The sequence below is a fragment of the Vombatus ursinus genome, unplaced genomic scaffold (assembly GCF_900497805.2).
Source record: "Vombatus ursinus unplaced genomic scaffold, bare-nosed wombat genome assembly UNPS02014786.1, whole genome shotgun sequence".
NCBI classification, from domain to species: domain Eukaryota; kingdom Metazoa; phylum Chordata; class Mammalia; order Diprotodontia; family Vombatidae; genus Vombatus; species Vombatus ursinus.
The window spans coordinates 36,704,102-36,717,775 of record NW_020954564.1 but is presented as its reverse complement, the minus strand read 5'-3'; the positions used below and the strand labels follow the sequence as shown (position 1 = coordinate 36,717,775).

Genomic DNA, 13,674 nt, shown 5'->3' with positions numbered 1-13,674 from the left:
AAAGGCCTGGGCTGCCTCATAAGGTAGTAAGTTTTCTGTCATTGGAGGTCTTCTAGTAAAGGCTAGATGGCTGTTTATTGGGGGAGCAGTAGATGGAATTAATGCTTTTGTTAAGGGCTGTACTACATGATCTCTGGGGTCGGGTTCAAAGTCTAGGAATCTGAGTCAATGAAGGAACCTCATTTTAAAGTGTTCTTAGTTATAAAGTGATCCCTTTGCATAGCCTACAGAATAGCCTTCAAAGTAAAGTTTGAACAAGTTCTGTCTTGTGTAGAGGAATAGTTAAAGAAGTATAGTGGGAAGTCTCCATGGGAATAAGTGCTATATGAAAGAGGACGTTAAATGGATAGAAGAGATTTTCCTGAGGTGTTGAAACAGACTATCCAAAAAGAATCACTAGGAATCCCAGAATATTAGTATTGGAAGGTAACTTTCACAAGGAGACCATTGAGTCTAACACCTCCCATTTTACAGATGAGGAAATTAAGGCCTAGAGAGGGGAAGTGGCCTGTCTAAATTCAGACAATAAGTTAACATTTTTGCTGCTCCATGACGCCTCTCTCCTCTGACAATCCCATTCTAGTTTGTTCTCCCTTTACAACTCCCTTCTCTAGAATTGTAAATTTGGATTTATAAGCAACAAGCTCATTGGCCCATTTTAAGTGTGATTTGGGCAAGTTAACTTTCTAGGCCTCAACTTCTTCCACTATAAAATGGGGATAATAATTTCCTATAATTATTACAGTCCTTTCTGTTCTTCCTACTCTCTGTAACCCTCCCCACTTTCCCCATTTCCCCCAGCCTGCTGTCCCATTTTGCCAACCTTCTGGGAGGCATAGACTTACGTATCTATGTATCTCCTGTTAAGGTTAGAGATGACAATGGGAATATCAGACTGGAATGGTGGATCCCGGAGAACTTTGTACTTGAGGGGCTTACAGTCCAGACACAGGGGACTCTCAGGGATAGAGGTCAGCATGGCTGCATCAATTTCTAGGTGTTCATCCAGGGTGTAGATTTGGATGCCATACACCTCTTCACCAACATCCCGGATCTTGATGGTCAATGGGATATCACAGAAAATATTCTGTGGTCCCAGTGAGATATTCTTTCCACTCAGAGTCAGCAGTTTGATATCATTCACAGCCCCACTAGAGTCCCAGTCTGTGGAGACAAGTGTCACCCATATAGTGAGTGACTCAGGAATCAATGGATATTGGAATTCCAGTTCTAGGTAGCATCCCTGGGGCTCTGGGCAGGCTGGGGGGACTGTGTGATGATTAACGGCAGAATTGGGGCTCCATGTTCGGACACTTGACTTGCAGGGCTGTTCTACATCTGGGTGGCCTGTGGAAAAGAGAGGAAAGAACAAAACTGTTGACACCATTCTAGTTGATGCATAAATAAGTTATTAAAACTTCTAATAGTACTTATGAGAGAGTGGGCTTTCTCCAATTTGGGGTGGGGAGAGGAAGAAAGAATGGGAAGATTAAAAAGAGAAGAGCTTTGTTATATATTGGAAAATCTGCCCTCTGCTATTCCCCTCAAAAAAAAAAAGACTGTGGATGAATCACCATACATTCAAAGTATATGATTCATCTTAAAATAAATGACCAAATCTTCCATATCTCCCCTCCCCATGGCTTCAAATCTTCCCAAAGCCCCAGCAGTAGTAAAAACAAAAAACAAAACAAAAAACAAAAAAAAGAAGCAAACAAACAAAAAACAACCCTCTAAAGAATAGAACAGTAAACTCTCTTCTCCCTACTCCCTCCACCCCCCCAAAAAAGGGAAAAAGGGAAAGTTAAAGAAACTTTGTGATGTCCACTCTCCTCTTGCAACACAGCAGCCTTTGAAGCAACAGTGGTGGATGAAAAGCCAAGGAAAACCTAGAAAGGAGAATCTCTCAAGAAAGGACCAAGTGAGCATAGATATTTTCTCCTTGAACTGGAGAGGCAAGGTAGACAGAGTAGTCAAGAGTACAAACAATGTAGTTGAAAGAAACATAGGAGGCCATCTTGTCCATCCTCACCTTCCCCATATGAGGTCATTCTCTAAAAATATGTTTTTCTTTTTTCTATCTAGTCAATCTCAATAAACCATCTCAACACTTTTGGACCAATATTATATCATTGTATACTTAAGGTGTTTAATGTATGTATGATCTCTTTTGCATTAGATTATAAGTTTTGTGAAGGTGCATTTTCAATTTATTGTATATGCACCATATTGTACAGTACAAGTCTTTATAAAGGTTTAAAAGCTCTAAGAATTAATGAATTAATGAACTTACCTATAATAACATTAGGTGGCGTTTACATAGCACTTTAGATTTTGCAATGTGCTTTATATATATTATCTCATGTAATCCTCACAACAACCCTGGGAAGTATTTGCTATTATTATTTCCCCCCACACACATTTTTTTTTAACAAATGAAGAAATTGAGGCAGGCAGCAGTTAAATGATTGACCTGAGGTCACAAGCTGGATTCAATCAAGCAGGGTCACAGTATCTGAAGCTGGAGTTGAACTCAGGTCTTCCTGACTCCAGGTCTAGCACTCTATCTATTATGCCAGCTAGCTATCTGTGTCATATAGAATCATGGGATTTTGAGCTGAAAAAGACTTTAGAAATCAGTGAAATCATGGAAAGAGTGTAAGTCTGAAGTTAGAGGTTTAAATAATGATTCTGTTACATAATATATGTGACCTTGGGCAAGTTTCTTAACCTCTCTGAGTCTCAATTTCCTTGGCTGTAAAATGATACCTTAAGCTTAAGTTCACCTTCCAGTCCTAAAAAAGATTCTAGCCCAAGCCTCTCATTGAATAGGGGAGGAAAGTGAGGTCTAATGAGATTAAGCAACTCATCCCAGAATGGATACAGATAAAAAATATCAGAGTTTGGATTCAAATCCAAATCCACTGAAAACAAATTCAGTGTCTCTCTGCTATGCCATTCTCCGGATGACCTCTGTAGAGATCCTTACAAGTGTCAGGTTCTATGACTACATGAAACACTTGCTTTCAATTTTGCCCTGAGAATTCTTGAGCTTTCATCTGTGAAGAGTGTCAGCTTCTAAAGATCATGCTGCTACATTACTACAAAGGCTTGTTATGTAGGTGGAGCCATAACTGTAGTTTTGCATGATTCACACATGGTGAAAAATCACTCTTTTTAAAGATGTGGGGTCAGATAGCTCAATCAATGAATTCTTTACATCATTCTCCTCCTTGATTTTTCTTAATTTCTTTAAATATGCATCATAATGGATAGGACCACAAAAAGGTTGGGTAACTTTATGACCACTAATGACATCTGCAGTGATGAGATAAGGTTAATCAGATTCTGGAGGACGTCAAGTCTAGCTAGCCTATTGAGCATGGGCTAGAATTCCACCCCCTCCATGAGGGTATAATGCAGTTTCTTCTTTTGTTTCAGGCTTGAGAAATTGGTCATCAGTAGGGAGGGCCCCAGAGGGTAAAGATGAGTAATCTGGCTGGCTCATGCTCTCTTTCTATTTACTTGTTAGTCAGAGAAACAATTAGCAATGTCATCAAATGCTTTCAAAGGAAAGGAAGGTGAAAGTAGTAGACATTGAATTCAACAATGATCAGGGCAGAAATTTTAGCCAAAGCTGAGCTTACTTATTTCACGAGGTCATAGAGTGTTAGCAGTGGAAGGAACCTCAGAACATAGAATGTTAGAGCTCAGAGGGCACATAGAATGTTAAAATGTAGTATCTAGAATATTAAGAGTTAAGAGGGATGTTAGAAGAAGGGGCCCTAAAACATAAAATGTGAGAACTGGAACAATCCTTAAAGGTGATCTAGTCCCATTTCTTCATTTTATAGATGAGAAAACTGGGGACCAGTGAAGACAAGGGGTCACCCAAGATCTTATAGTTAAAAGCATTACCAATATTAAAACTCATCCTTTTTAAGCTCTTCCCATTCTACCACTAATGAAACTGGAATAATTGCTGATTGATTGGGGAGTTTCATATTCAGTGGGAAAGGCTAAAAATTTAACTTTTCTGACATAAATAACATGAAAATGAGTCAGGAAACAAGGAATAGTTTTTGGTTCATGGAAAATTTATGTTTTTCAAGGATACTAAAGGGACAGAGCTGAACTAAGCATAGACCCTGTAATAGGATGCACTAAAAAAGAACAATGTCTTCCCAGTCCTGGTGGAACTAAATTTATATATCCTAAGGGGGAAATCCTTAGTCTTCTGGGTTCTTTTGTAAGGCTGAGTCAACATGCAGAATCTTAAGATTTAGAATTCCATACCACATACTGTAATGATGGGCCAGTCTTGGAATATGGGGTTCATTTTAGGAGGCATAATGATATACACTAGAGCTTATCTTCAGGGGAATGATAAGGATTGTGAGGTGACTACCAAAGAGGATCAGATGAAAGAATTGATAATTCTTGGTCTAAACAATGAATACTGATTGGGAGTAGGGGTGGGGGTAGAGGTTAGTCGTGATCATGATCTCAGTTCTCTTCCAGCTCAACCTCATATGAAACTGATGAAATATCTCAAGAGCTGCCATGTAGAAGGCAGGATTAGACTTATTCTGCTGTGTGTTTAGAGGGCAGAACTAGAATCAATAGCTAGAAGGTATAGGGAGGCAGAATTTAGCTCAATACAAGGGGAAAAAATCTAATCATTAAAGCTATCCAAAATAAAAGAGACATCGTTGGAGAGTGAACTCCCTATTCCTGGAAATGTTCAAGCAAAGACCATATTTCTCACATATGCCTGTATTATGTGAAAGCCTAGACTAGATGACTTCCATGTATCACCTACAACCTATGTTCTTATGAAAGTGAGAGGAATGTTTGCCCAGGAATGTTTCTTGCTTTACATTTCAAATGAATTTGCTTAAAATTTCTAAGTCCTTTCCTTATTTTTACATTAAGCTCCTTTGAGAGATATTGTACATCAGTTCTCTCCTTTGCCTAGTTTCTTTTCTTTTCTCTATCATGAGTCAAAGTTAAGCTTTCCCTCTCCTGGAGGACAGAGAGATGGTGGAGTTGGCTGGCATTTCCTTGGCTCCCTTTCTACATCATCAGTCTCGCCCCATCTCTCTTACCTTCTGCTTCTCGGGGGCTCCAGTGCCCGGATGGATCACATGGCATGGGTGAGGAGGCATTGAAGGCGTACTGAACCAGGACTCTCCCTTCCAGACAGAGATCACATGCTGATCCCACTTCTCTAGGAAGCCAAGAAAACAGGAAAAACATACCAACTTAGTAACAGTTGAATGAGCTGCTGACCCAACTGGGCTAAAAGGGAAGGAGACTTAACATACAATGTCATTTAGTTTCCTCCCCTTAACAAGGCACACACAGGACACTTTCAAGAAAGGACCTTTGGGGACAATTTCCAATGAACTTCTCAGCAAAGCTATTTACCAAGATTTAAAATATATCTGTATTGCTGCAGTATCAAGAAAACTGGATTTTGAGTCTAAGGATCTGGATTCAAATCTCAGCTTTGCTACTTATTAGCTATATAATCACAGGGAAGTCTGCTCTCCTTTTGCCTGAAAGGTTAGACTGGATGATCCCTAATGCCCCATCTAGGTCTAAGTCCTAGAAAAACTATTGAAGAATGTGTCATCATCTTTGTATACCTTATATCTTTCTCCCTCTACCCAATCTCACCCCATAGCAGATTTTAAATCAAGCAGTAAGTCAATAAGCATTTATTTTTATTACTATATGCCAGACACTGTACTAAGTGTTGGGGATACAAAGAAAGGCAAAAGACCATTCTTGCCCCAGAGGAGCTCACAATCTAATAGGACTGACAACTTACAAATAAATATGTATGAACAAGCTATATACAGGATAAAAAGGAAATAATTAACAGAGGGAAGGCACTAGAATTAAACTCAGGGGTCAAAAGGGGAAACGACTTGTGCTTGAGGGAAGAAATTCTGTTGTTTTTCATTGCTGTATACCCAGAACTGGGTACAGTGTTTTACACATAGTTGTTGCTTAATAAATGATAATTGAATTGAATTCCATTGAATGTTGACTATAGAGTATAGTAAGAAGAGCTCTAACCCTAATTCATGGAATCAGATCTGAGTTCTAGTCCTGGCTATGACACTAATAAACTATATGAACCTGGGCAACTTTATTTTAACTTTAACTTTATCTGCCAAATCTCAATCATACCACCTATTAATTGGGGAGTGGGGGTCAGGCAGGGGGGACTCCCTGTCTCTATTTCACAATGGATACAAGATTGAAAGGTTAAGATATGAGATATAGAAGCAAGTGCAAAAGATTCCTCTTGTGCATTGGTCATTACAGAAAATGGACAAAAAGATCTCCTTTAGCACCCCAAGGTGTGGTCCCATCAATGTGACAGGCCACAATTCCTCTCTCCCTGCTCTTCCTTTGAGATGGCCATCTTTGTCTTTCAATAAACCTTCCAAAAACAATCTACTCATTACATAGATGTCTTGAAAATTTGAGATCCTCACAATTCTCTGAAAATCTGTGTTGGAGAGGACACAACTTTAACACCTCTTAGGATTAATATTGAAAACAGCTCAAAGAGGGAAATAATGCATAAAAATGGAAAAAGATGACCAAAGATTACCCTTATAAAGTGACTGAGAAGACACCAACAAGTGCCAATCCATCTACCTACTTCTTTTCTATAAAGTCTTAATGAGAATGGTTTATGCATGAACTACAGGGTATCCTTGATGAAAACATGAAAAGCAAATAAGTAGACTTTTGTACACAACTTTCTTTAGCAAATAACAGCTACACAATAGTTACATAGTAACTGGTGGGGGTGGTAGAGAGTATTAGAACACATTGTGTCTTTTGTTTATTGACTTAAGAAACAACAACAAATTTATTTTCATGTATTTGGTAGGATCCAGTTTTTCTTTTGAATTTGATGTTTTTAGCTCCTATCAAGCTGTTTATTTCATTTTAAAATTATTTTTAATTTATTATTTATTTTTAGACATTTTTTATCTTTAAATTTTGAGTTCCAAATTCAATACTTCCCATTCCTCCCCTACCCACTGAAAAAGCAAGCAGTATGATAACAATTATGCATGTGAAATCATGCAAAACATATTTCCATATTAATCATATTTCAAAAAGAAAAAGAAAGTGAGAAAAGTATGCTTCAATTTGCACTCAGAGTCCATCAGTTCTCTCTTTGGAGGTGGATCACATCTTTTCATCTTGAATACCTTGGAATTGTCATGGAGCAATTCTATTGATCAGAGTAGCCAAGTCTTAAAAAGTTAGTCATCGTTACAGTATTGCTAATACTATGTACACGATCTCCTTTTAACTGCCCTAATAATGATAAAGTTCTTGGCAGTTAATCATCTTCCCATGTAAGAATGTAAACAGTTTTAACTTTCTTGAGACTTTTATGGTTACTCTTTCCTATTTACTTTTTTTTTTTAAGCTTCTCTTAAGACTTGTTTTGGAATGTCAAATTTTCTATTCAGCTCTGGTCTTTTCATCAGAAATGCTTGAAAGTCCTCTATTTCATTAAATACCCCCCTCTTTTTTTCTCCTGAAGGCTTTTACTCAGTTTTGCTGGGTAGGTGATTCTTGGTTATAATGCTAGTTGCTTTGCCTTCCAGAATATTATATTCCAAGTTCTCTGTTTTTTTTTTTAATGTAGAAGTTGCTAAATCTTGTGTGAACCTGATTGTTGTTCCACAATATTTGAAATATTTGTTTCTGGCTGCTTGAAGTATTTTCTCTTTAACCTGAGAGCTCTGGAATTTGAATATAACACTCCTGAGAGTTTTCATTTTGGGGTCTCTTTCAGAAGGAGATCAATGGATTCTTTCCATTTTTATTTTGTCCTCTGGATCTAAGATATTGGAGTAATTTTACTTGATTTCTTGAAATATGATATCTAGGCCCTTTCTTTGATCACAGCTTTCAGGTAGTCCAATAATTTTTAAACTATTTCTGCTTAAACATTGTACACAGTAACAGCAACATTGTGTGATGATCAACTATGATTGTAGCTCTTCTCAGCAATATGATCCAAGACAATTCCAAAGACTTATGAAAAATGGTATCTACATCCAGAGAAAGAACTGATGGAGTCTGAATGCAGATAGAAACATACTATTTTCACTTTCTTTATTTTATGTGGGTCCCTCCCCTTTTGTTCTGCTTCTTTCACAACATGACTAATGTGGAAATGTTTTCCATGATTGCACATATATAATCTATAGGGTAAGGAGGGAGAAAATTTGGAACTCAAAATTTTGTAAAGCTGAGTGTTAAAATTTTTTTACATGTAATTGGAAAAAAACAAAGTTCTATTAAAATATCTCTCCTCAATTTATTTTCCAGGTCGGTTGTTTTTTCAATAAGATATTTCACATGTTCTTTTTTTTTCATTCTTTAGACTTTGTTTTATTGTGTCTTGATGTCTCACGGAGTCATTAGCTTCCACTTGCCCAATTCTAATTTTTAAGAAATAATTTTCTTCTGTGAAATTTTTGTACCTACTTTTCCCATTTGGCCTATTCTGCTTTTTAAAGAATTCTTTTCCTCAGTAACTTTTTGTGCCTCTTTTATCATTAGGCCAATTTTGTTTTTAAGGTGTTATTTTCTTCATTATTGTGTGTGTGTGTGTGTGTGTGTGTGTGTGCACGCGTGCGCGTGTGCACATGCACGTTTCTTTTACCAAGCTGTTAATTCTCTTTTCATAATTTTCTTGCACCACTCTCATTTCTTTTCCTGATTTTTCCTCTATCAATCTTATCTCTTTCTTTTGCTCTTCCAGGAATTCTTGTTGAGCTTGGGTCCAATCAGCATTTTTCTTTGAGGCTTTGTAGCTGTTTACACATTGTTGTCTTCTTCTGAGTTTATGTCTTGGTCTTCTCTACCATCATAGTAGCTTTATATGGTCAAATTCCTTTTTCATTGTTTGCTCATTTTTCCAGCCTACTTCTTGATTTTGAACTTTATGATAAAGTTGGGCTCTGCTCCTCTGGGGGTGGGGAGGCATTGTGTCAAGCTTCAAGTTTTTTCTTGCTGCTATTTTCAAAGCTAGTTCTGGAGGTCTGCAAGTTTCCAATGTGGTATGATCCTGGGAGAGGTGAGGTCACTTCTTTCTTAGTCTTCATTCTGGTCTTTACCCAGGAAAGGCCTCTGGTCCCCTGTAGCCACAATCACTAGCACTCATTTCCGCAATGGAACTTCAACCAAGAACACACACACACACACACACACACACACACACACACACACACACAGAGTTGCTCAATCTGTTCCAGCTGTAGCTAGTGAAAGCAGTGGTCCCCTATAATCTCTTTCTGACCAGTTGTCTCAATCTCTTACTATCTCAAGGCTGAGAGCTCCCCAAACTCTTACTGCCACTGCAGTTGCAACTACTGCTACCACATATGTGGGCTCTAGACAGACCCCCACTCCAGTGTCCCAGTCTTCTCCTGCTGACCACCTAAATTTTCTTATGCCAGAAAATATTTTACCCCAATCTTTTCTTGGTGCTACAGCTGCAAAAAATTGATTTGAGGTGCTATTTTAAAGATGTTTAGGGGAAAACATTTAGAGACTCCGTCTGGGTTACCTCTAATCAGCCAGCCACCTTGGCTCCTCCACTTGGACTACCTGAAAGCCATGATCAAAGAAAGGGCCTAGATAAGAACCAAGTTCCATGAGATAACAATATTTGATTACGATGGTTCTATCTTAGCCAATGAGGGTGTCCCAATACATAAAAACCAGAAGATCTGTTCCTTCTCATTCTAGATGTTGTCCTTTCACCAGTTGCCTCTACAAGTGTTTTATGAATGAGTGGCTTTGCTAACTATCTTACCAAGTTCTCTACAGGCTTATTTTCTCTTCAACTATTCTCTCTCTCCCCACTTTGTAATGCCATACTGCTTTTGATCTTCCACCATCTTCATGTCACATCTTGCAAATAAGTCTGAATTTTGAATGGACTTAGCTTGCCCTTAACTTCCAGGTCTCTAGTCATGATAAAAAGATAAAGTATTTGCTGGCTGAGGTAGTTTTGAGTGGGTTTTTCCCCTCTACTTTCTGTTTTGCATCAGTTACATTTCTTTAAGAAATGGTGATTGTCAATGCATCCCCACACCCCACCTTCACGTTCATTTCTAATTTTCTTGAGTTGACAACATATTTAAACATGCTAGATTGTTATTGCTGTAATTACTACAGTTTCTTCTCCTCTTTATTTTTTCTTCGAATTTAGTATTGATTTTGACCTTTGCTCTAATTAGCTTATAATCTGATTGCACATCAACAGCTGATTCTGAAATGACTCATATGAATCAGTAACTAGTTTTTTAGTTTTTTCCTGTCTTTTAAAATGTAGTCAGTTTCATTTTTTGGGGGGGGCGGGGAGAGGGGAGGAGGATGTCACTGGGTGCTCAACACATCCACCATCTTCTAAGTCTCTTTTTGAAGAAAGTAATCATGCTGTACTGCATGCAGCTTTTGAGTACTAAAAGATCATTCTGCTTCCTTCCATCTTTAAATGCTAAACTGTATTTTCCAACATAATTTTGGCCTTCTGCTGCTACACCCACTTTCATATTGAAGTCACTGAGTATAGAGGTACAGGTATACCTGGTTTTATTGCACTTTGCCTTGTTGTGCTTTGCAGGTATTGATTTTTTTTAAACAAATTGAAGGTTTGTGGCAACCCTGCATCAAGCAAGTCTATTGGTGTCATTTTTTCCAACAGTATGTGCTCACATCTTGTTTCTGTATCACCTTTTGGTAATTCTCCCAATATTTCAAACTTTTCATCATTATTATATCTGTTACGATGATCTGTGATCAGTGATCTTTGATGCTATTATTTTAGTTGTTTGGGGGAGTCACAAACCACACCAATATAAGACAGAGAACTTAACTGATAAATGTTGGATGTGTTCTGATTGCTCCAGTGACTGTCCATCCCCCCATCTATCTCCTTTTCCCCATGTTTCCCTATTCCTTGAGATACAACAATATTGAAATTAGGCCAATTAATAACCATGCCATGGTCTCCAAGTGTTCAAGCAAAAGGAAGTGTCAATCCATGCAGCAAACTTCATTGTTGTCTTATTTTAAGAAATTGCTGCAGCCACCCCACCCTTTAGCAACCACTACCCTGATCAGTCAGCAGCCACCAATATTGAGGCAAGACCCTTCACCAGCAAAAAGATTGTGAATCACTGAAGGCTCAGATGACAGTTATAATTTTTTTTAGCAATAAAGTATTTTAATTTGGGGATATATAATTTTTCAGATATAACACTATTGCACACTTAATAGATTACAGTAATCGTATAAACAAGACTTTTATGTGAACTGGAAAACAAAAAAAAAGTGTGACTCGCTTTATTGTAGTGATCTAGAACCAAACCCACAATATCTCTGAGGTGCCTGTATATGCTGACTTAACTTAGATGGTTTTATCAAGTTCTTTGTAACATTTTTCTATATCTTCTTCCTCTGCAACAGTTCCTATTTTCTAGTAGGATTGTTTCTTATACTCATCAGAAACACTGGAAGGAGAGATGGGAAAATGTTCCTTAAAGTGGCATTCTTTCTTGCTCTTAGATGCAGGTTAAAATCAAATCTCTCCAACTGCTTTCTTTGCTTCTATGAAGAGAACCTGGGAGGGGCCCTTCCATTTAGCAGCTACTTTTAAAATTAGTGCATTTTGGACTCAGTGTTTCCAGAAGTCCATCGTAGGTCTTTGATTCTGTGCTTTCGTGATCCCTTATGTCTCTGGTCCAACTAACTGTGAATATAGACAGTCTACATTTCTTCTAGTATTGTGTCAACTCATTGGTCATTGCATGAGGGTTCCACATTATGAATACTAACAGTTAAACAAATGTTTGTGGTAAGCCTAAGAACTGTGTGATTGTTATCACCCTCTCTGCCCTTACTCTGTCCCTCTGTCACAGTTATGGAAGTACAAGGGGACTGGACAGAATGAGGGCATTTTGTCATATTTGTCTTTCATGGGTTGCTGTGGCTAAAACAGATACAGTAGGTAGAGTAAATGCAAATCTCCCCTCAGACACTTTCTAACTCTATAACCACAGGGAAGTCACTTAACTTCTTAAACCTCAGTATCCTCATCCATAAAAATGAGCACAGTAATGGCACCTAACTCATAGGGGTTGTTGTGAAGATCAAAAGAGAAAACATATGTAATGCACTTTGCAAATCTTAAAGCATGGCATAAATGCTAGCTGTTTAATTGTTGTGGTAGTTAGTGAGTTATCTAATGGCCAACTCTCCAGTGATGAGCCTTTTCCATATTTTGCAAAGCTAGTCCTTGGGAAGAAGACAAAGTCTATCACAGGACCTAAACTCAAAGCCTTTTCCAGCCTGGCAGAGTCTGTCAGTTTTAATCTCCATTATTATAAAATCCAAAAACTCAGGGTAACCTCTGTACCAAAATGGCACATTTGAGCAAGAAGAAGATCTTATAACTATATATCCTGCTTTGTGAATTATAGGGAGAGTTTTAATTAGTTGATCTAGTGGTACTTTTCTCTCTCTGATCCCCTTGTACAACTCTTTTCCCATCTTCCCCAGAAAATTTCCAGTTTAGGGGGAAGGGAGGTCAAGACAGGAAGAGGGATAATAAGGGCAGAAAAATCAATGGATCTAGCATTCTTTGAGTTCACATACTATGGGTCTAGGTGGTCAAGCCTGCCTCCAGCAATCCACATCATTTTGAGTTCCTCCAGTCAAAAGCTGTTTCTTTACCATTTAATCTAATTTGACTTAGCAACCAACTTTTCCAAGGAAAGTTCAAAACCCTCAGGGGATCCAGCCCTGAAAAGTCAGAGTCCAACTCCATTGAGAGTGGAGTCTTTGGGTGGCTAACTCCCCCCACCACCAATCTTCTATGTCTGGATTCAATCTCATTTTGGAAACTTCTGGGATCCAACTTATCCTCCAAGGAGATAATTACCTCAGGAGAGAGCCAAAGGGGGAACTCCTTTTCTTTTCTTGATACAAAAATCAACTAATAGGAACAATCCCAAGTGAGACTGGAAATATCAGAGGAAATAACATGCTGGTTCATAAGCCAGAAATAGCCCAGCTTTTTTTCCTAAACCATTATCCTTAAGTCAGGGACAAGGGTGGAGTATGGGCAAGGACATGGAAAGGCCCTGGTCATCGATGCTGCTCCCCAGGTCTCTCCTTGAGGAGGAGAGCTCTCACTGTCAGCCATCATCTCCCACAAAGACAGGACTGGAAAAGCCAAATTTCTACAATCCAGTTTCTTATTTTTTGCTTTCATTAAGAATACTAGCTCCACAATTTTACCATATATTACAGCAGCCTCAGATCATTGATGTTAAGAAGATTCAAATCTGAACCTTGAGTCAATGGGAGATGCTATTCTACCTTTCACCCATGGGGATAAAAAAGAATTCAATACACTAGAGAAGTTAATCAGTTAATAAAGATTTGTTACCAGCTTAGCATCCAAGCATTTATTTTCTGAAAGTAGCATTACCATTGGTGTAAAATTTTAAGCCTGCATTGTATTTACTCTAGCAAGGAAATATTGAATACTAGTAATTGTCTACCTATTATTTAAAAATTGATTGTGCCATTTGGATATGCCTCTGTAAA

The 13,674-nt window shown here is 38.1% G+C and overlaps 1 protein-coding gene across 1 annotated transcript in view; it reads right to left on the bottom strand.

The window, feature by feature from the left end:
- Nucleotides 1-13,674, bottom strand: part of LOC114046870 (pappalysin-1-like) — a 280,259-nt gene that overhangs the window by 165,662 nt on the left and 100,923 nt on the right. The window contains exons 6-7 of the mRNA XM_027867446.1: nt 5,109-5,230; nt 846-1,347 (exon numbers count right to left, since the gene is read on the bottom strand). Of these exons, the coding sequence (XP_027723247.1) occupies nt 846-1,347; nt 5,109-5,230 (624 nt within the window). The remainder of the gene's footprint in view (nt 1-845; nt 1,348-5,108; nt 5,231-13,674) is intronic.